Here is a 24,502-nt window from a genome sequence, read left to right as displayed (position 1 = left end):
TTAGGAGTCGACATTATTCACAAGTTATTATCCTGTTATTTATATTATTTCATGGGTCCGGCCCACTTTATATCATTTAGGCTGAATGTGGCCCCTGAACTAACATGAGTTGACAGACCTGTCCTAGAAACTAGTGATGTAACTTCTTACTGTTACAGTGCAGCAATTCATTAAACAAATTAACAATAAATTAAGTGTATTTACTTTTTTAAATTTTCTGTGTACCTTGCATTGCATTGCACTGAATATCTACTGGTCTACCTCAACTAAATATTTCTCAGTATGTTGACTATTTGATGTATGTAAGCCACAGGTGTCAAACATGGTGCCCGGGGGCCAAAATCGGCCCACCAAAGGGTCCAATCTGGCCCCTGGGATGAATTTGTGAAATGCAAAAATTACAGTGAATATATTAACAATCAAGGATGTTAAAATCATTTTAGGTCACTTCAATCTAAAGTGGGTCAGACCAGTAGAATACTATCATAATAACCTTAAAATAATGAAAAAAGCTCATTTTTACCTCCGACAGGAGTTATTGTGATAGCTTTACTTTGTGTGTTTGCGTGTGTGCGTGTTTGCATGTTTGTTTGTTAGCAAGATAATTCAAAAAGTTATGGACGGATTTAGATGAAATTTTCAGGAAATGTTGATACTGGCACAAGGAAGAAATGATCAAATTTTGGTGGTGATGGGGGCAGCAGATCTGTTTTGGCGGAGGTCTGTTCTCTTTGTTGTTCTCTTTGTTTTAGTGTAAAAAAAAAGGAAAATTACCCAAAAATTTATACATTTACAGACTAGCCTTTTACAAAAATGTGAACAACCTGAAATGTCTTAAGACAAGGATGTGGAATTGTACCAATAATCTGCCGGTTACTGAATGTTTTCTGTATTTGTAGAGCCACTGTGATCTGTAAGTTGTGATAAAAATGATAAATGAAGGTGTAATATTGTTAAAATTGCACTTATTTGACAGGTTGTTCATATTTGTTCAAGTACAGTTTCGTAGATGTAAACATTTTCATTACGGCATTTCATTTATTTTTATTCAAAAACATAGAGAAAACTTTGGAGTAGATATTATTTATAAGTTCTTATCCTATTATTTATATTATTTTACTGGTCTGGCCCACTTTAGATCATATTTGGCTGTATGTAGCCCCTGAACTAAAAGACTTTGACACCCCTGATGTAAGCGGGAAAAACAAAAAATCAGAAGTGACGCATTTTCGACAGTCCGTGAATGCAGCAGCGCCACAGACGTGGCCGTGGTGCGGCTGTTGCGTTCAAGTGGCGCAGTGTCCCGTCTGGAGGCAGAGAGGGCGAAGTTTACTCTCTCTGCATTGCAGCCTGAGCGCTGCTGCCGGAATCCAACACAACAATGGCGACTCCCGTCCTGACAGCAACTCAACAAGCTCCAGCAACAGCAGCAGCATCGTAGGATCCACGTCGCACCAATTCCACCAGCAGACACAGAGCAGCAGCATGCAAGGTAGGCGACGGCTGCCTTTAGCTCATATTTAGCTCATTTGGAACATTTTACACCGAGACACTTGAGTTAAAAGGAACAGATAGCTTTAGCCCAGAAGCAGAAACACCAAAGTCAACACAGACAAGAGGAGCCGCCATGTCCTTCTTCCTTTTTCAGAATAAAACCCCCTTACGAATAGCAACGCTAACCGTTAAACACTTTGCTGTAGATACAAGTCGACATAATCGTTAATAAAATACAATAAAAATATAAAAATCGGCTTCTCATTTTAAGCAATGTCGCTTAACTGTCAAAGCACGAGACGTCAGTTGTAGAAATAATCGCTAGCTGTTAGCATGTAACTTAGCATGTTGAAATATTTATATCTAAGCTGTTTAATAAAGTAAAACCGTTTTTTTGTTGTTTATTAGTAGTTATTCGGTCAATAAGTGTAGCTTGCAAACAAGTAAAGGTGGCAAGTTGGTAGATATATTTCTCTGTCATCTAAAAAGAAAAAGCTAAATATTATTTAGCATTAGCTTGTGTCACAAATGTGTGTAGCTTAGCATTTAGCTTGTTGAAACACGGGAAGCTTGTGTGTTTAATTTGCACTACACTACTTTATAGTACTTGAGACCTTCTTAATTATTAATTTGCTATCCGTGTAATAAGTACGTCAAGTTTTCCTGCATTATGAAGGCAAATTGATTTATTTCCGCTAAAGCCCTGGCTACCGTCAGCTAGCTTGACGCAGCTCCCCTGAAACACCACGGATACCAGGTTAGCAGTGATGATGCGGGTAGCTCCTGTCTTGCCTCATCGATAGGCCTGCGGTGGCACCGTGGGTGTGTTTTTATTCCTTAAGCTGTCGATAGGCTCATTGAGAGTAAAACCAAATCCCAAACGCGATGCATCATAAAGAGGCATTAAATCAAGTGTCCAGCCACTGATATTATTCCCACTAGGCTGCTAAAAGTAGCTGCCACTAAGGCCTACGTTGGAAGTGTCCAATGTTTCCATATATTTCTTTGTCATTAAGGGCAAAATACTATTAAAATATTCCAGTTAACCATACAGACAGTACATCAACCCCCGTGTACAGTTATGCTTCAATGCTATTAATTATTTAACCTAGTTGTTCATAGCGTCAGTAGGTTCCATATCTGTAACAGTGACACCAGTTCTGTCGAGATTGAGCACATCAAAACCGTGTAATAAACCAGGAATGGAACTATATATGTACTTTTTTGCTGATCTAATATAGTTGTTGAATGTGTGAGGTTTCTGTGTACATCTAACGCATTTACTGTGAGGCATCCAGGTTGTGTGTTCCTGCTGGAAAAAGGATGAGTTGTCATAATGGATGTGTTAATGGTAGCTGATCAAGGACACCATTTGCACTGACTGACTTGCAGCACCTGTACATACTAACAGCAGACACAGATGGTCAACACAGATGTATTTATCTTCCTCTATGGCAGAGGAAGTGTGTGTGTATGTGTCTAGTATCAAATGTTTTATCTAAACCTTACAGAAACAACAGCTGCTGGAGATGTCAGAATGAAACAGGTATTCACACTTATTTTACTAGGTTTAAGTTGCTATTGTTAGGGTATTTGTTCACATTGTTTTATGTAGCAGAGGAAATCCTTGAAATGTTCCCTTTACAACCTTTTTTGTCAATTTATCTGTTTGGTTTCCCTTCCATGTCAAACCTGCATTTATTTTCTTTTATTCCTTATAGCATGTCATCATCAGTATCCATCCATCTAAACAAAACCCAAAACTTTTTAGATCCACAGTAGACAGACCCCATTTGATGAGACCGCATCAAGCAACCCCATTTGGGAGTATTTTTTACTGTTTAACACACAAAAGCACTTCAGTAAATTTCACTCTATGCTATTTCGGGGCTACACCTGTAACTGAGCTAACAATTCACATTAAAGTTGCACATACAGTTGCATGGGAACGCAAACCCCTTCATGACCTCAGCATACTGTACATTAAATATTATTGGTACATAATTTTACAGCTACCTGCTGTCTGTCCAGAATTATACTCTGCTAGAGACTGAAAAATATATTTGGTGTATGAGCAAATGCTAGAGCTATATGACCAGAACAATATGTAAGGCTTTCATTATACCACACAGCAGCAGCAGCAGCATAGGTGGCATTCCTAAAATGCACTGTCCCCTGGCGTGCCCTGTTATCCTATGATCATGTGTTGTTTTCTTTGTGGATGATATGGAATGGGGATGGGCTGTTAGGTTGATAAAAAACAACTCGGAGGGCATAATTTTTATGTCAGTCGAAATGATTAATTGGCAAGTATAATCTGCAAATTAAAGCTATAGCGTGTAATCTTAAATGTTAGCACAGATTAAAATGACTAAGACTATTACTATTTAACTGTCTCGTGTTCTGTTATATGCATTTCTCCAACATAAGTCAAATTCAGAGAAAACTGTAATTTTATTTAGTCTACTGCCGTATCCATTCTCTAACATTTGTAATTCATTAGAATGATATAGCATGAATACACAGCACTAACTTAATGCATTAAAAACTTTGATGCATTACTTAATTACTGTTGTAGTGCTGTCCAATAAGTGAAATGATAGATAGTAAAATAATTGTGATCATACTCAAGATGTGAACATTTGGCCAATCGGATGAATCCACTAGTCGACAACCGGTAACAGTGAGGTTAGTTTGTCGCAGGTCATATTGTTGTTGCGTTACTAACAATGTATTGCACACTGCAGATTTCCTCATATTGTGCAGGCGTCATCTGTAAACATGATTATTATCAGTAACGGTGCAGAGAAAAACAGCAATTCCCACATCCTGCACTGTTTCCTAGCTTCTTTTCCTACTACATTTTTTATCCTAGTTTTTTCTGAAGCCCTAGCAGCACCAATTAATGAAATATATCATATTTCCAAGAATAAACAGTTTATTTATTAAGAAGTCATTTATTTATAACATGATATTTGACTCCAGAAGCAATGTGATGAATCAAACTTTACCCGGCTGTATTTTTTGTAGTCCCCTTAAAATGAACACGATAACCTTTTAGGTTAATCTGGAATATTCTGGACAGATATTTTCCTTTTGCAGCTGTAGTTTCACTGCATTGTGCTGGCCTCCTCCTCTATCTTTTTTTTATTAGATTAAGCAGACTAGAGCAGCAGAGTTGCAGGCTGGGCTTCTGGATGCTATCCTCAGCACTGACATTATATCAAACAATATTCAACATTTGGTACATTTATATTGCAATATTTATCACTGTTTATCATCCAGGCCTATTCTTGTTGTGACAGAGTACAGAGGCACTATAAACAGGCCTGAATACACTCACTAACATTAATTCAAATGTCATTTACACCATTACTCGACCTATTAAAATGAATTAATAGTTACGCAGGAAAGTTTGTACAGTGCTGTTACTTGCTCCCTGGTGCAATCTGTACAATTGCTCGAAAAGCAGATCATATGACAAATTAGACCATCCATGGCCTTGAACCCTTCGCCAACCTTTTCAGTTGCTGCATGAAGTGGGTTGGATGCAAAATTATCTTTTAATGTCAGAAAAATGCCAGTTGTTACTCACTAAGGCTGAGGCCACTGCAGGAAAAATGTAACCAAAATTTCTTTTACTACTATGGATAATTCATGACATGATTCAGAAATAGTTCCATAGTTGAATTATATATGTGTGCAGTATTGTCAACAAATAAACATACACCAGTAATCTTTTATTGGTAGGTTATTTATTGTAGAATGTATCATGCTAAATAGATTAGGGCAAATTAACACATTGCATTTAGGTTTTTTTGCAACAACACTTGTCCAGAGGAAGCATTAATCACAATTTGTTTGATTTATATATTTTTATTTACAATTTTAAATATAGCAAAAACAGATAATAGACGTATTTTAATACACTGCCCATGCCCGTTACTCTGTTATGATTATCCAACTTGTACAAAATGCTGAGGTCTCAAACGGGGCCAGACGACATCGATCTGGACTAAACCAAACACAGAGCCGTTCTTCACCCCGTATTCCACTTTCAGAATTCACACTTGTCCTGAGATGCCACTAAACAACAATCCACTCACACTCAAATGAGCCACTGAGAGGATGTAGTAAAATGTCTTTTCTTTACTACAGGGTTTCAGATAAGCCTGTCTGGAGTTGTCCCCAAAGTAAGCAATAGACTTGCACACAAAAGCACACTGACCTCTACTCTTGTGGGTACACCCTCAGTAGTCTAAAGTTGTTTCCTTTCACTCTCCTTTCTTTGAGCTGTGTTTTTGTTCGGCCGCTGGCTGACGACTTGGCATCCTGCTTGGTGACTTGTCTGTCCTTTGGTTAAAGTCATGATCCTATCACACTGAATTGGATGAAATAGGTTGAAAGGAAGCTGCTGTATACTACTGAACCAGCCTGTGTGGTGCTCTGGTAGTTGGGGAGTCTGTCCACTGTTCACCGCTATTAACCGTTACAAATTCAGTTATGGCCGACAAAGATTATTGCACCGGGGCGTAAAGGTTAATGGATCTGTTTGCACTGAAGGAGCTGGTCGGACAGGGCATGGCAAAGTTGACTCAACACTTCCACAGCACTTTATAAACTGGAATATCAGCTACATTTGGTGGAATATTTGGATTAAATCACCACATGTGAGTCAATAAATCTGTCAAGTATAAATTTATTTAACATCCCGATAAAGGTACTAAGCGTTTTGTCACTTTGAAATCTCAAGGTTCAGGTTTGAGTTCTTAATGGAAATGGTTTCTGCACAGGGAGTCCCAATATCAGTATCTAGCTTTTAAAACTCAACTATTTGTAACTTCAGCAAAGCTTGTGCATGGTTTATTTAAAGAAAAGGCATGTTTTAGCCAAAAAAACAAAAAAGAAGTCCAGACCCCTGAGCATTGGGAACCCTGTGCAGCACATCTGGGCACTTTGCTTGTGTCCAAATGCAGTTTGTGCTCCCTCTGATTTTTTTTTTTTTTTTTTTCTAAAGAAGTGCTTGAGATAACCCAACTCTGAAAGATGCAATCACATTTATGCCACTGCAGTTTATTTCCACACATTCTACAACAAGCTTTAGATTTTATACAAGCACAAAAACTGTGGTGTGGTTCGGTCACCAGTTGGTTGTTGTGGCACAAATTATTAATATTTCTGATTTGATGTTAATGGCTTATCTCAAGTGTTGATATTCAGATGTTACGAGGTAAGATGAGCGTTTTATCACCTTGTGTCCTGCATATCTTCACGCAGTGTCTCCAGTTTGTACTCATTGGTGACCCAGAGTGCATTAAGAGAGACAGAGATGACACCTCTATTGAATCTATAGGATCTTTTTTTTTTTGTTGTCATTGGGCTCAAATGGTTCCAAACATCAGAAGCAGCTTAAATGAGTTACACTGACTTAATTGTGGCCAAATAAGCAAAAGTCAGTCAGTTTGAGTCGGCAATACTTATTGGAACATCTGCACAGACATATATTTTATGACTATATTGACCATCTTTGAAACATAGGCTCACACTTATTGATTAGTTTGATGGTCAACATCAGTAAGGAGACATTTTGAGTTAGCGATATTTTTTCAAATATCTACTTATTCATCTATTTTACAGTTTTAGATACTATCTCTAAAAAGATAGTTTATTGTTTAGGTGGCTAACTGTATTCAGAGAAAGAAGATAGACAAGGATACGGATGAGTTTTCATTACAACATTGATGTATATATATAGTATGTATTTGCAACCTTTTTTAACTATATATTTTTTTAAAAAGTCCCATTTATTGGTCTTGGTAGCGATCTAAAAGTTGGAAAAAGAGGTGACACTACCCTGTCTGTATCACATAATTGACAGAGCAATGATTAGAGTTCCAGATGAACATTATTAACATTTAATAACTAAAGAAACCTGTATATTTTGGGCTCCGTCTACAGGCTGATCAAATTGTTATATGTAAAATATAACTGGCGGAATATAAATTTCCTGTTTGGAACTATTTGACCTACATGAGTCACGTAACATCAGTGTTTTTCGCCCCCTCGCTATCGTCACTTATCTTAACGGCTCTGGTTTGAAGCCACAGTGTGGTGTGCATGTAGTGGGAATATGGCTATGTTTCCTCTGTTTGTTCCTCCAGGTAAACGCAAAGCTCTGAAGCTGAACTTCGCCAACCCTCCAGTGAACCGGCCTCCAGGCTCCCACTCAACCCAACGGCGCCCTCCTTCCCGAACCCGCACATGTGAGTGCAGATGCCAGATGATGATAATAATGGGACCATAAAGCAGCTCCGTTTTAAAAACAAGTTTTATTATTCCTTTTTTTCACCATAGCATAATCTCTATCTCCTTGAGGGCTAATAAATATTTGTTTCCCCATAAAACATGCCCTGAGTTGATGTCTGGAAGAACATGAAACCGACTTTGGTTTACATGGTTACTTTCCAGTGGTCTTTATCTTCGCTGGCTTTGCCGGGACATTAGTTCTATTTAACCAAGGACTAGAACCACAACATCCACAGCGGACAACAAAAAGACCCCCAGAAATCAATAATACTTATTTTGGAAAATGAAAGACTGTTTTCTTCTCCCATGTTGGAATGATACTTTGGGTTTTGTTGATGAGTAGAACATGTCTTAACTCAACCTTTTTTAGTGATATGTGAGGCACATAATATACAGTACATAGGAAGGGTGATATTTAGCCATGAGGGCCAACTTTAAAAGCTTAAAATTAAAACGGGACCAGAACTGTCAGGTCTTCAGGACCTGTGAAATCTTCAGGAAAAATTTAAAGGCCCAGGTAAGTTGGTTTGGAATGACCTACCAGCAAATTAAATAAGCATTATCAGATTTCAGAGCCACTTCATAGAGCTTTGTGACTGTTTCAGATTCAAAGAAGCTTTACAGTCGGTGCTAAAATATTTATCACATCCACATTCATTTATAATACATGTTAGAGTCATGGCCTCCATATTGTCCTTTCTGCGGTCTGGATCTTGTCTTATCCCGTCCCTCCAGAGAGCGTCTGCGGACACACAGTATCGAGTCGTCGGGGAAGCTGAAGATCTCTCCAGAGCAGCACTGCGACTTCACCGCTGAGGATCTGAGAGACCTGGGCGAGATCGGTCGTGGGGCGTATGGCTCTGTCAACAAATGGTCCACAAACCCACGGGCCAGATCATGGCTGTCAAGGTGAGACTCCAGAAGTCAAACCCCGCCCCCTTAGTTTAGATCATGGGTGTCTAACACATTTTAGTTCAGGGGCCAAATTCAGCCAAATTTTGTTCTGAAATGGGCCGGACCAGTAAAATAGTAACTTAATTATATATAAATAATGTCAAGTCCAAATTTTCCTTACATGATGAAAATGTTTACATCTACAAACTGTCCTTTAATAAATGTGAATAACATGAACAACTGAACAACTGAAAATTTCTTAAGGAAAAATAAGTGCAGTTTTAACAATAAATGCTTCAGTTTATCATTTACACATGCTCACTACAACTCTACAAATACACAAAACATTTAATAACAGGCAGAATATTGTTAAAATTACACTTCTCATAAGACATTTCAGGTTGTTCATATTTGTTCAGGATATTTAAATTTTTTGGAGTTTGTTTTAGTGTAAATTTAGGGGTAGTGAGCTATTATTGGTCATTATGATAATATTCTACTGATCTGTTTGTGGAACCTGAACAAACCATTTTGTGAATATCTTTGGTGTAATTTTTGCATTTCATAAATTCATCCCACGGGCTGGATTGGAAACTTTGGCGGGCCACATTTGGCCCCCGGGCTGCATGTTTGACACCCCCTGGTTTAGACTTTAAAATGCCCTCTCCAGAACTGAGACCAGAACCGTAAACTAGGTCACACACACACAGTAACACACAGCCTGGCCACAAAAAGTCTCCACCTGGATTTAACTCAGCAAATATGTAAGAGGCCTCAGTTGGATAATTAAGGCAGTGATGAATATGTTTCAGCTGGAAACAACATATTTAACCCTAACTGATACAGGGAGTAGTTTAGTATTTCTTAAACAACCATTAGCTTTCTATTATTATTTACCTTTATTTAACCAGGAATTAACACGGAGATCAGAAATCCTTTACTTTACCCAGTGGTCCATCTCTGCATTAGTAATACAAATTCTATAACTATTAGCAGAAAAGAGTGTTATGATATTTCTGACATCAAATAAACATTGTACGGCACAAATGCCACAGTGAATATGTCCTGTAATCAACGCTGAAGGTGGTCCAAAGAAATATTGTTGCGGGACCTTATTTATTTATTTATTTTCTGGGGGGGTTTTTTGGCCACGCAATGTATGATGTGAACGAATTTTTCTGAAAAGACATGCCCAGTAATAAAACAGGAAAAACTGAAGTAATGGCTGTCTACAGACTTCAGTAAATATGTAGGGTGACCTCTGTTCACATGACAAAAAGTTGCCCAAATAATAAAAAAATATTTGAGATGTGCTGAATAAAACCTAGTGTAAAAGCAGAAAATGAATGTAGGGAATCTCATATTGTCTGAATAAAAGAGTTTGAAGTGCAAAGGGAGGTCACAATAATACTTCACACTTTGGAGACACTTTTGTTTTTAATGCTTTATGTATTTCCTGTATACCCCGGCTTGTTTATTAAGATGCAGGATTCAAAGATTTTTTTATTGTCAGTTCACTAGATGCACAGGACATACAGAGAATATGAGATGCTGTTTCTCTCCCACTTTGTTCTTAAAAAAGAGGTAAAAATAGAGCAAGAGTAAATAGGAGGTATAAAAAATTAACTATAATGGAATATAATATTAATAAACGGAGATTTGCATATGTAATTGTAAATTCACTAAAAAACAAAACCTAACAGTGGCCTGAGACTTTCCCATAATACTCTGTCAGATCATTTGATCACATTTGTATTAAAAATGATCACATTTGCAGGCAAAATACAGATATAGGCTAGTTGTTGATATTTTTCCAGTTTTGCTGCTGTTGATAAGCGATGGGCTATCAGTGAGAATGTGACACAAGAATGCGACTTGAGTTACTGTCATTTACCAGACTGAGTCGTGCTATACTGTGACAAACAAAACAACAGATCAATGTTTTTGGTGTCATGACGCTGCTTGGCTAAAGATGTTTATGAGTCATGGTGGGCTGGAGGAGTGGGATATGCTAAAGAGGAAGGATGGAAAAAATGACACCAAATACAGCAGTAGGATTATGGAGACATGTACAGCTAGTTTCATGTGTTGTGGTTTCATGTACTGTAGTGGAAATGAGACATACCTTGACACTATTTCTTGTGCTATACAAAAGCAAACTTACCACAGAGCTGCCATAAAGAAACAAATTTCATAATTATTGTATTTGTGCCGCTTAATGCTAGGTAGGCAGTAGTAAGAGTGGTGTGAGTTTGATGCTTGTAATGCAACACAAAACCTTGCATATACAGTTGCAGAAAAAATTATTAGACCATCAAGTCATCAAAAACAATGGTTATGCAATGAAGTACTAAACACTGTGTGTATTGTAATTAAAACAGACAGAAAAGAAAAAGTGGAATGCCTAAAAGCACTGTTTTTGGCAGTACAATATGTAAGAACTGAATTAATTTTGGTTATTATTAAGAAAACCATGGAAAATGACTAGATATCAGCTCTGAAATTAAACTCTCATGAGCTATTTTTGTTGTTATCAATGTATTTGTCCAAACAAATGTACCTTTAGTTCTACCAGGCATTAAAATGAACAAGAAATTGGAGAAAACAAGAGTGGTCTAATAATTTTTTCCACGACTGTATTGTAATTAGGGATGTAACGATATGAAAATTTCATATCGAAGTTATTGTGACTAAAATTATCACGGTTATCATTATTATCACGGTATTGTTGAAATGTGCTCAAAATGTTCAAAAGTAGTTAGACACAAGCTGAAATAATTTAACCAAGTTGTATTTTGAAAAAAAAAATACCCCAAACAAACAAACAAAAAAACAAATAAAATAATAGGCACAATATACTTTCTGTTTGCAGAAACATTCAAATATTAACATGTAAATATCAAACATACACATGTGCATTAAAGATGGAACCTTATAGCCATTGTTTGACCATTTTCCATATTAAGTTTGTGTTGAAAGTGCGGTAATCAAACACAGTTTTCATGATAATTAGAATTTAAACGGTAATACTAATCGTCGGGAATTTTACCACGGTTTATCGTTACATCAATAATCGTTACATCCCTAATTGTAATACAGTCTAATGTTCTTTTTTCTTTCCTCTGTTTTATTAATGCTGGGGATTATTTGTGGCATTTTCTTTCTTTTCTAAATGATTTCTGTTTTTGGTTGTTCTTCTATGTCAGTAAAAGTAATAAATGCAAATACAAACTGCAAAAAAGTCAGATAATGCAACACATAATGTACTATATGTATTTTGCATTTCTTCAGGTAGGTTGTGTTATGTAGTTGATTATATATTGAGTTACATTTGGCTGAAGAATGAAGTGTTTCGATGGGTATTTTGATGATGTGATGTGTGCTGACATCCTCCTGAGACCCAGGAAAGTCAAAGTTTTAGGTTTTTTTACATTAAGTAAAACTGTGAAACTCTACAGAAGACCAAAATACATTGCTGGGTCTCAAGAGAATATCTGTAAAAGACATTCTGTGGAGAGTTAGGGTTGAGACAAGTGTGAAAACTGAAACTGTGAACCTTTTGGGGCACAAACTGAGCAACCACAGTGCCATCTAGTGGTGTGTGAACTGCTTAGCAGCACATAATAGCCAGAGCATCCCACAGTACAGAACTATGTATTTAATGCTAATATAAGTGAGTCAGTTTAAAAATGAACACAGATGAAGATGGACTGAAAAGTGATGTTTTTGTGCTGTGTGTTCTTCAGAGGATTCGTTCCACTGTGGACGAGAAGGAGCAGAAGCAGCTGCTGATGGATCTGGATGTGGTGATGAGGAGTAGTGACTGTCCCTACATTGTTCAGTTCTACGGCGCTCTCTTCAGAGAGGTGACCTTGAACACACCACATCATTGTCACGTCCTGGCTGCGGCCCTTCCTAGTCTGAACTGACTCCTATCATTCATGTAAAAAATTTAACAAGGAGACACTTGTGTAAAAGTGACTCTGCTCTCTCCCTTTGTGTTTCAGGGTGACTGTTGGATTTGTATGGAACTTATGTCTACCTCATTAGACAAATTCTACAAATATGTATATTGTGCATTAGATGATGTCATTCCAGAGGAAATATTAGGCAAAATAACATTAGCAGTGAGTACACTGACTTTTTCATTCTGCGTTTTATTACACATCGTCCGAACCTGAGCAGAAATAAAGTGTTGGATTTTGTTTTCACAGACCGTTAAAGCACTGAACCACTTAAAAGAAAACTTGAAAATAATTCACAGAGGTAAGTTTAGTTTGTGTTTTTTGTTCCATAAATGTAAAATGTAATGTGAGACCGGTTTTCTCACATTTTTGAACCTTGTGTCATCTTAGACATCAAACCTTCCAACATTCTAATGGACCGAAAGGGGAATATCAAGCTGTGTGACTTTGGCATCAGCGGTCAGCTGGTGGACTCCATAGCCAAGACCAGAGATGCAGGATGCAGGCCTTACATGGCGGTAAGCAAACGGAAGTTTAGTCAGACGTGTTAAAAAGACATTTTATATACACTCTTGGCGACTGTCTAACAAAGTTTGAGTCGCCGAGCGGCTGAACGGGAGAAATTGCCCAACGCGCTTCAGTCCAAAGAGTAATCCAAGGTTTAAAACAAGGTCCCTTTATTTCGTATCAAAGAAAATCTTCAAGTATCCAGGCATTTAAACATCTCGCGATTCAGTCCATTGACGTTCAGGTAATCCATAAAACAGCAGTAAACTACTCCGCAACAGCAAAACATACTTTAAAAAGGCAAAGCAGGAAGCGGTCAGCAAAAGTTGGCTTTCACCCATCACCTACTCGCTACTAAACGTCACCTAGAGTGAACAGGTGATATATTACAAATCACTACTGTCACCAACAACACACGATCCAATTAAAGTGTGTCATTACATAGCTGCTGCATAACTGAGTCTACATCTGTCTCCTATTTACACATATGATCTGCTTCAGTGTTTATCAGAGTATTCCCAGTATATAGGAGTCTAGGTGTTGCACTAACCTATGGGTTTGTACTAATGTCACTATCACAGGTCGCCTTATTGTAGTTCATTTATAGTGATGCTTAAACATCTCACCACATTGAAATGTTTAGGTTTAACTCACAGAATTTGTGTAATGTTTTGTTTTGCTGCTGCCATTTTTTTTTTTTTTTTTTTTTAATTTTGATTGATTGTAAAACTCCATCCAGACAAATGAGGCCACAGTCTAGGTAACGAAACACTGAAACTCTGCAGCTGTACACTCAGGAAAATGTGGACTTGGGTTTACATTATTTAGATATTGTCAACATTTTATGAATGTCAGTCCACAATGATACAGAAATTAGTTTGTAGCAATATAACAACAAGAAGAAGCTGTAACACGACTTAAGACTATAAACCAGAGAAAAGTAGAGGAAAAGGTTGTTTTTGTTTAGTTGGAATTTAACTACATTTTAGAAAAAATAGAAAAACTCGGATTTCACCTCAAAAGCTCATGTGATTTTTGGTGAAGGCAACCCAAATACTTAACATAGAACATTTATGTTCTAAAAAGGCTGAAGCTACAGTTTTTAAGCCCTTACATCTTCTTTCAGTGTGAAGTAAACATCAAAATAGCCAAAACTGCAAAAAAGGAATGATGGGTAAAACAAAAATTAAAATAACCTCAGTGCTGTTTGCAAAGGTGTGTGAAATAGGAAAAGGCAGCGCCTGTACAGTGGTTATGGTCAATCAGTTTAGATAAAAGAATAGATAAATGACCACCGACTAAAAGGAGCCATAAAAGCCAAAAGATCATATCATGATGTTTTAATCAGAATCACAATTCATGCTTGAGTTACAAACCTTTGTCTCTGTTTTGATAAGAAATGACAGACTAGAAACAGCTGAGGGGTTTCACTGTTTGACCAGCAAATCTGCAAACACTCATTCATTCTGGGAATCAGTGGTAATCAATGTGTTCTATTGTTTAGGTTTGGGGATGTGGGCTTTGGTGGGAACTTGAAAAGTTGAAGTAAAGGACTGTGATAGTTTAGAACTAGGTCCTGAGTACCTTTATCAGTATATTCACTCTGTACTATGATCTAACTACAGAAAGAGAAAAACCAAAACCCACAGTGTGTAGTTATCAGAGTGTTTTGTTTGTGTCTCCAGCCTGAAAGGATAGACCCCAGTGCTTCCCGACAAGGCTATGATGTCCGGTCTGATGTGTGGAGCTTGGGAATCACCCTGGTAAGACGACCACCATCATCAACATGAAACCAAACCTTTGCTTACGTCTGAGTATGAGTCATTTGGCAAACTGGTGGAAAAAAAAAAACACTTGTAGATGAAAAGTCCCTGTTTTGTGTTTGTTTGCAGTATGAACTGGCTACAGGACGGTTTCCTTACCCCAAGTGGAATAGTGTTTTTGATCAGCTGACGCAAGTGGTGAAAGGAGAACCTCCGCAGCTCAGCAACTCGGAGGAGAGGCAGTTCTCCCCCAAGTTCATCAACTTTGTTAACCTATGGTAAGCACGTCACAACTGTCCTCGTATACGCTTCTATACATCACTACTCAAACCCAAATGTCGTACATACTTTAACCCATAAAGGTCCAGCACTGCTTTTGTGTCAGTTCCCAAATGAACTGTTCTCTATATCTAACCTTTCTTAAATGATTTATCACCATTTATTATAATATTATCCTCTGTACTTTGCATTTTATCAGTATAAATCATGTATTGTCCTATATTTAATTTACTGATCATGAAGATGTTCATAAAAGCTCAGATTAAAGTTGAGGGTTATTATATCAAAAAAAAGAGAAAACTGCCAAAAAAAAATTACTTTTTTGGTCAAACCTATCATTAACTGAACATAAACTAAGTGTCTCCATCCACTGTCATTGATTCAACTCCATGAGTTTTATTGGTGAATCAATGCTGTAGAAGATGACGGTGTTTCCACGTTCATTATGGAGCATCTAAATGTCCAAATGGGTCATACCTGATGATGATCTGAGAAACCGCATTTTACCTGAATTATTTACATGTATTAATAGGATTAATGGGTCAAACATTATTAAACATTTTAGATCAGTAGATGATGTTGGTTGCCAGTAGCTGTTTGGGTTTTTGAGGATTAAATACCCAAAATCCCTTAGTGCTACAGGTCATGTGATCAAGCCCCTTAAAACTATTTTCATCATGTACAAATTTAATATTAGTTAGAAAACTGAAAGTAAATTTGAGCAACAGAGACTTCACTAATCATTAAATTGCCAAAGGTTCTACTAGTCCTTTGTTAATAAAATGAAGTTAAAATTCATTAAAAGAATTGAAAAAAAAAAAAAAAAAACTTCCTCATAACACTTTAAAATAATGATTAACTATATACATCCTGGTGTAAAAACATGTTTACTACTTAAACCTCAGCAGATGGAGTCCTCATAATGTGACCTAAAGCCGTTTCTGTTTCAGCTGTTTAGAAAACAACCTGCTTCTGCCTCTGAGTTCCTCTTATTGTTGAGCTTCATTAATGGTCCTTTTTCTCTGTCCAGCCTTACAAAGGACGAATCAAAAAGGCCAAAGTACAAGGAGCTTCTGGTAAGTTTTATGTTTCATCTCACTTGTCTGAATCTGTGTGGGAAAACAGGTCAACATTAAATATGAATGCCCATCCAGAAATTTAACATGAGGAGCACAGTTCTTTTTACTCAGCTCTTTATTATTACGCTTCAGATTAAACCACGCAAGCATTAATAGATTTTATATGTTTGTGTTCTTTTTAATATTTGTTTTGGAGATGGTTTGACGAGTTGTGTAAAAAAACAAATGGTTCATAAAATGCTTCTAATTTGGCATTTGAACTTTTAACGCAGCTATTTTTAGTTTATATATCAGCAAATTGGTCAAAGGCTTGAAAGAAGCTACTACTCACTCGCTTTTCTTACAGTGCTTATGCATCATTTTTGAATTGACTTAAAATGGGATGTTTCCATTAACCCACCTGTGGAGCACATACACAAGATGGTGGAGCTGTTGGCTACGTTACTGTAATAAAGGTAGTGCAAGGTGTATGATACGACGGCGTAATAGGTCCACATAAAAAAATAAAAACACTTGCCACTACAAGAATAAAGTCGTAAAATATCGAGATAAAACTGTAATTTTACGAGAATAAAGTCGAACACAAAAAGAGTCATAATTTTATGACAATAAAGTCGTAATATTTCGAGGCGAAAGCCATAACATTATGAGAATAAAGTCGTAGTTTAAAAAAAAAAAGTATATATAAATTACATTGTATATCATAATGCTTTCTCCAAAATCATATAATTTACTATCCATTATATACCTTGTGTAATAGCACATTATATATGAATACACTATACACTGATATAGCAGCCTTATAAAGTAGTTATGATTATATCGTATACAATGTTAACATAAATAACAATACGTTTTTATAATACATTATTTATAATATACATTACAAGGGGCGACTGAAAAGTTTTGAGCCTAACATGGAAAGGATTAAGATATGAAGACCAAATTTGGCCCATGAAATCTTTCTCATATCTTAATCCTATCCACTAAATTTTTTGGTCATTGCTTTCTTTTCCATGTTTTACAGGTCCCTGAACTTTCTATATCAATGTTTCCTGAAAACAGACAAACTTGAGTATGGGGCTGATTTGTGACTATGGATGAGACTTAGGTCCATCACTATCAGCCTGAGACCAAGGAGCAGTCAAAACAATGGAAACATCCGATGTCACCAACCCCAGAGAAGGCAAAGGTCGTACGCGTACCTAATGACAGCCCCATACTCAAGTTTGTCCATTTTTCAGGAAACACTCAATACAGAAAGTTCAGGGACCTGTAAAACGGGGAAAAAGATTGCTATGACCAAGAAATTTAGTGGATAGGATTAAGATATGTGAAAGATTTCATGGACCAAATTTGGTCTTCATATTTTAATCCTTTCCATGTTAGGCTCAAAACTTTTCAGTCGCCCCTCGTATATACACTATATTATAATACATTATATATATTAATATATTCTGCATTGCTTTTTTGGGTTAAATGTTTGTTACATTAGAATTTATCCTGGAAAAGGTGTTTCTATTTGTTATAAAAGCTGCAGGAACCAAATGTCAGAGTAAGACACGCCTTCCCTCAGCAGTTCTGACACTTTCATGTGAAGCCAAAATAGCGGTGTTTCTTCTGATCTGAGCTATGACTGGCCTCAGTAGAGCTGCTTCTACAGAATCAGTCTTGATCAATAACTACAGCTGTCAGTCACAACCTCGTATCAAAGGGTAGGTTTTCTACGAACGAAGACAGAACCAGGAGAATTTTTTTTTTTTTTGCATTTCCATTACAAGAGAAATTTGGTTTTACTACCTTTTTAATCTGAAAGTGTTTTATTCATAGACCAGTGTTAGCAACTGTTCTAACCCAATAGAATAGAATAGAATAGGAAACGTTTGTCTGTACCAAATAGAAACAGAAATTTGTCTTTTAACTCTGGTTTTCAGACGTGCAGTTTATAAACCAGCTTCGACATAATCAGTTTTGTGTATTCATACGGTGTGTATCTCCCTTCCAGAAACACCCCTTCATCCTGATGTACGAGGAGCGTTTCGTGGACGTCGCCAGTTACGTTTGTCGCATCCTGGATCAGATCCCCGCCTCTCCCATCTCTCCCATGTACGTGGACTGATGGGGCCGTCGCCCAACATGCACTGGGTGGGACACTAAGCTTTGTGATGCAACGCTTTTCGACATCTTAGCCCTCAGAGTTACGTAGGATCACCCGTCTATTCACATGTTCCAAAGAGCGAAGGAACTAAATCCAAATTGCCCGGCGCAATTAAAATAAATATTGTTAAGCGAACCCTTCCACCTCAAATCACGTCATTTTAAAGTCCGTTAGACCTAAAATACCATCATCCATCTTCAGCCAGAAAAACTTGAAGACATAACAATGTCTTAGTACATGCAATGCATCTTTTTATGTGAGGAAAGCAGAATAGAGTATACATATATGGTATATATATACTTGAACTTGTACACAAATACAGAATCTACCAAATAAGATGTTGAACAGTGACAGTCGTGTATGAACAAAAATAGCCACATAATGGATTGTACATTGTGGACTGTATGTATGCATTTGTGTGTTCACCTCTGAATTGTTGAATTGTACAGATGTATGCCGATAGACCTACTGTCTAAACACACACACACACACGTAACACAGTTTGTTGTGGGCACCTTCACTTGTGGTTAAAGAATGAGAAGCTAAAGTGTTTCTCATTGTGGAAAGCTCATGGATTCGGTAGCGTGGCTTTACTTTTTTCCCCTCAATATGCAATCTGTGAGAGTTTGCCTTGACAAATGATTGGGACTATAAACATTTCTCACATCCAGTGGAAGCCCCAGTTTCTGCCTCTCATTAGTTATTGATTCATTGATGTCACAGAGCAGAGCATGTGTTTTTTCTGAAAGATAAACCCAGACAATCTTGGCATGTATAACTGACATTTTAACACTTTTAGCACAATTCTTTTTATCTGAATTAAGGAAAAATAAACCCTTTTATGTCCGTTTTTTTTTCCATCAAAAAATCATTTATGGATTTTTACTTATTTTAATTTCTTAACTCATAAAAATAAGCCTACACTACAAAAATCCAAATTTTACCAAGTGTATTTTTCTCATCTCTTGTCAAAATATCTCATCACACTTAAAATAAGACATAATCACCTGAATTAAGCGAAAAAATCTGCCAATGGAACGAGCGAAAATTATCTCGGTAAGACTTCTTGAAATAATTTCTAAAAGTAAGTTCTTATATCTCACTGGAAAGTTACTCTTTAGGTGATTATGTCTTATTTTAAGTGTGATGAGATATTTTGACTAGAAATGAGAAAATACACTTTGTAAGATTTTGATTTTTTTCCAGTGTTACATTAAGGGTTTGGATTTGATTAAAATGTAAATGTATTGATAATGTTTTTAGAAGTCAAATCCTTCTTTGCATGGAATTAGATTTTAGCTTTGACTTATGTCACATGTAACTAAAGCTTAAATATCTGTAATCATCTTTTATTTGTCAAACTTAAGCTATAGTTTTTTATTCCCTATGTATATTGCTTGTTTTACCTTGTGAAGGCTGCTAATTATTAGAAGCTAAATATTACCTTTTCCAGTAAAAAAAGAGTAAAGGTGACAAGTTAAATAAAAGAAAAGAACTGATTACAGACACCAAATCATGTTTTGTTGGAATCAGGTTTCAGCTGAAAGGTGAAACGAAAAAAGTTTTATGCCATTTGTTCTTGAATTAATGTTCTCAAAGTTAAAAAAAAAAAACCTGCGAGATAAATGTAGTTGTTAAATAATGTCCTTGCAAACAGTTAAAATAAAACATTCAGTACTAGGTTTAGCAGATGATGTATTTTTCTAACAGAGAATTTGGCCTAATTATTTCCTTGTACAGAATTTGTTCATCATTTTAACACTTGAAAGCTGCTAAATATTAGAAATCTTAAAATGAATGAAGATAAAATATGAAAAAAATAAGATTTGTGATCACAGGGTTTACAGAATGCAGTTATTTTTCTAAATAGAAGTGGTAAATGTACCCCAAAAAATACAGCCTCACTTATTTTAGATGGTACAACGTAAAGAAACATAAAATAATGAATGTGGTTCGGGCTAAATTAACACAGATTAAAATATTACATTTCATATTTGTCGTTCAGAAAAACTGTGTTTATTTCTGTGACGGTAATAATAAAAGTGAGATGCACAAACTGGGGTCAATCCAGCGCTCCATTGCCTGATGTAAAGTTACTTTTGGACGTTTCCGTGTCTGTGTAAATGTGTAAATAGTTCATCTCATCTGCTGTTTCTGACGGGTTCTGCTTCACGGTTAAGGCTCATTCCTAAACACAGAGATGAGGAGATCTGGACGGACGAAGCTGACGGACGATGTGTTTGAGAGGGGTTCTGAGCAGCCTGTCGGACGCTCACTGTACACTTCAACTCATCCTGATCACAGACCACACCCACCACACGCTGCCACCCAGAGGCAAACAGCAGTAACTGCAGCTCAAAAGTCTTTGGCTAGTGTTTACACCTCCTGTGGTGAAAGATGACGAATTTAAATGCTGCTAAATGTCACGTCAGTATCAACGGTCAGGAGAGGAAAGACAGAAGCCCCTTTTCCACAACAGGAAATTTACCTTTATGTAGGATTTTGAAAAACTTGTTTCCACCGAAATTATCCGGGTAAAAAACTTTCCTTCTTTTGAGATTCCCTGAAATTGTCGGAAACGCTGATTGGTGGAACATACAAGTTAACCCACAATGTTCAAGCCACATTGTGATTTGCAGACTTTGTTATTCCATTTCTAAAAGTTTCACTCTGGTTATAATAATATAATAATAATAATGATAATAATAATAATAATAATAACCTAAAAATAATGATATCTTCAGTTTTTTTCTCTTTAACTTGGTGCAAAACCTGAAAAACCTGAAATTTCTTAAGAAAAATAAGTGCAATTTTAACAATATTATGCTTCAACTTATCATGTATATGTGCACATTGCATATTTCTAAAGGCACATTTACGCTACGTTCAGACTGCAGGTCTTAATGCACAATTTGGATTTTTTTGGAAAATCCAATTTTATTGTGTGCTCGTTCATATTACACATTAAATGCGACTAATATCAGTTTTGAGTCTGAACTGAATGCGACTCTAAAGTGACCCACATGCACAAAAAGAGGTCCTGACGCAATATGTGACCACACAGGCACACACTATGTTCACGGAAGTAAATTTGTTTTTCCCACCACTTCTCTTCCTGGGACGCAGAATTGTAACATTTGTCACATTTCAATGACGTAAAGTTCGGATAAATGCGATCTGGCTGTTCAGACTGAAGTTGCATTGCAAAATATCGGATACGTATCAAATTTAGGACCACATATGAAAGTGGCCTGGGTCGGATTTGAACAAATCTGATTTGTGTTGTTCAAACTGTCTTTAACAGATCAGATACAGGTCACATATGGGCAAAAAAATTTGGATTTGGGCCACGTGTGCCTTCAGTCTGAACGTAGCCTTTGTGTTTTAATCATTTGGAAAATAGAACAACAAAAAAGCTACGAGAAGTGGATGGACGACAAGGTCCATTTGCTGAAGCAGTTTTTTGAGTTTAACTCTGTACTGCCTACATGTATTTACAATTATAGAAAAACCATCTAGTGATGTTGCTGTGACGCAGATCCTAAATTAAGTGGAGATTGTTCATTTAAATACAGCATCTACAATAATTATAATACAAATAAGTGACAGTGGGCACAATTGGAATAATAGCCATTAAACAAAGTTCCAATCTCAAGTATGTAGATTATTTTACTGATGCTGCTATTGATCAGTTCCTCCAGTCGACAATCCAAACAAAACAAAAATCAGTCAAATGTCATGAAATGAATAACACCGTTACAGAAACAGGGCGTTGAAATGGATCCATGAAAGTCAGGGATCATATGTAACCAGGTAACATGCGTATATTCAGAGTGTTGAGCAGCACCTCATAAAAATAGGAATATTGAGGTAAATTTACGACAGTACAAGGGGTTAAAGTCCGTCTTTTGATTGTGTTTGACTTGTTCCTACTAGTGTTTTATAATCTGTCCATTCGAATCGGCTAAAGAGTGCATTCGCCAAATACACTAAAAAAAATTTAGTCAGAATTTAATACATTTCCAGGAATTTTTAGATCCGGTGGATACACAAAATTCCCAGGAGTTGTTCTACCCACACTGCAAATTATTTGGTTCTTACCAAAATAAAAAAAACTTAGATTTAGAAGTGTTAGCTAATTTATCTTGTTTTAAGAGTTAATTTCTTATTTTCAGTGCTCATACATCTGCAAACATGCTTATTTCTAAATTTAACGATCTTAATTCAAGAAATCTCGTCAAGTCAAATCTTCTTGCTGCATGGACAGATGTTTCACTTGTTTTGAGGTCCTTTTTTTCCTCAGATTTAGTCTTTTTATCTTGTTTTTAAATGCCCCTTTTTTACAGTGCAGCTAAATACATCTCAGGTAATACATTTTCCTGGGAATGTTGGTGGAAAAGGGGCTGTAGTTCCTGCTGTTTGACCCTGAAGGTCACCACGGACCAGCATGTTCCTTCATGCCTGTGGCTGCTCTGGTGATAGAATGTTTCCCAGGACAAACCACATCTCCTCAGTCTACATTTAAGACTTTTGACATCCACCGCAGTGGTTCCCTCTCAAAGCCACGTCTACCAGTAGAGTCACTGGTTCACAGAATAGAAGTTAGTGGACGAACATCACACACACAGAGTTGGAGCTTTTGAACCAAATCGTCTTCTTGGACTTTCCTTTTCGATAATAGGACACTGTAGACACCTGTGATGTAATAAATGAGTCTAAAGGATAGGACCGGTGTTTTTCTATTCCCATGAAAATACCAAAAGCAACAAAACTCTCCACGTGCTTCTACTGGAGATATAAATCTGTAACAACAGCTAATAAATGATCGTATGTAAAAATAGCCAAAGTCCATTTTTAACGCAGCTGAACAAACACAAGTCAACCGTTTTAAACCATCAATCAATACGCATTTGTGTTTCTGATCGGAGGGATAATACATATGTGTCACATTTGATAAGAACATCCAACATGTCATTGTGATATTTAAAATAAAAACATGCTCTTTATTCACTGTTGATATTGGTGTTTTCATGGGATTTGGTGACGAGAAGAAAAATACCGTGTTTTTCCAGCAGATGCCAATAATGTAAGATAATTAATATTGTTGCTAAAGTCTAAATGAGTTCACTACATTAGATAATAGGGGTGTGTTTTGGCAAGAATCTGGTGGAAATCAATACTGGGATCAAGATACGATATATTATCACGATACATCATGATACTGTTAAAAAGACAGTTTTTTGTTTTTCTTTTTTTTTTTAGATTATTTACTGGAAGAATTGAATTACACCAGAAATATGCACAAATACTAAACACATTTTTTATTTGATCAGAACAGGATCTAAAGCTATATCACAAAATTTTTCAAATTCTCCTAGTTTCCAAAGGAACTAACGTCTGCCACTCTCAGTAAAAACAGTAAAAAGTGCTTTTAGGATCCTTCAAATAACCATTATTTAATAAAACAGTGTTAAATAATAATAAATAAGATATAAACAACAAAGAAAAACAAAAATGAAAATCCACCATATCTGCATTTGAATAAACACCTAAAAATATCAATACAGTGCTTTTTAATATTGATACAGTATCGTGAAATGAAATATCGCGATATATTGCAGAACTGATATTCTCTAACACCCCTGTTAGATAAAAACAGTTTGTAGTTTTATTACATATGGACGTAAAAAGTTGAATTAAGTCTGTTTGCTTCACATTTGATTTAATTCACTTACATTAAGGGCACTGCTGAGCTCAAAGGGGTTCTCCACTGATGGACATTTTCTTTCAGGCGACCGATTTTTTTTATTTAAATTTTTTCCACAGAAGAAATAGCTTAAATTGTTGCAGGTTAGGTTCCTGAAATAACCCCAAATTAACTAATTTATTTCATCTTTCAGTGGAGTTCCTCCTTGTGTTTTATTGTAATACCATCGGCCTCTACAGATGTCAGCCATGTTGAAAACTGCTTCCGTCAGTGGGGTGTGTTGGTGGGCGTGGGTCAGTCATGGTCAGAAGGTTTAGATGGTTTAGATCACAGGTGTCAAACATGCGGCC

The 24,502-nt window shown here is 36.5% G+C and overlaps 1 protein-coding gene across 1 annotated transcript; it reads left to right on the top strand.

Moving 5' to 3' along the window:
* Nucleotides 1–1,399: 1,399 nt before the first annotated feature.
* Nucleotides 1,400–18,627, top strand: LOC115410670 (dual specificity mitogen-activated protein kinase kinase 4-like). The gene is given in 13 exon segments (XM_030122414.1): nt 1,400–1,492; nt 7,656–7,700; nt 7,703–7,757; nt 8,536–8,666; nt 8,669–8,709; nt 12,441–12,560; nt 12,702–12,821; nt 12,909–12,960; nt 13,050–13,177; nt 14,852–14,929; nt 15,059–15,207; nt 16,239–16,284; nt 18,293–18,627. Coding segments are annotated over 13 exon segments (1,086 nt in total). The 5' UTR covers nt 1,400–1,485; the 3' UTR covers nt 18,407–18,627.
* The last annotated feature ends 5,875 nt before the right edge of the window (nt 18,628–24,502 follow it).

The sequence above is a fragment of the Sphaeramia orbicularis genome, chromosome 19 (assembly GCF_902148855.1).
Source record: "Sphaeramia orbicularis chromosome 19, fSphaOr1.1, whole genome shotgun sequence".
In the NCBI taxonomy this organism is placed as follows: domain Eukaryota; kingdom Metazoa; phylum Chordata; class Actinopteri; order Kurtiformes; family Apogonidae; genus Sphaeramia; species Sphaeramia orbicularis.
The sequence above is the reverse complement of the archived record's forward strand: the minus strand, read 5'-3'. Positions and strand labels throughout refer to the sequence as shown.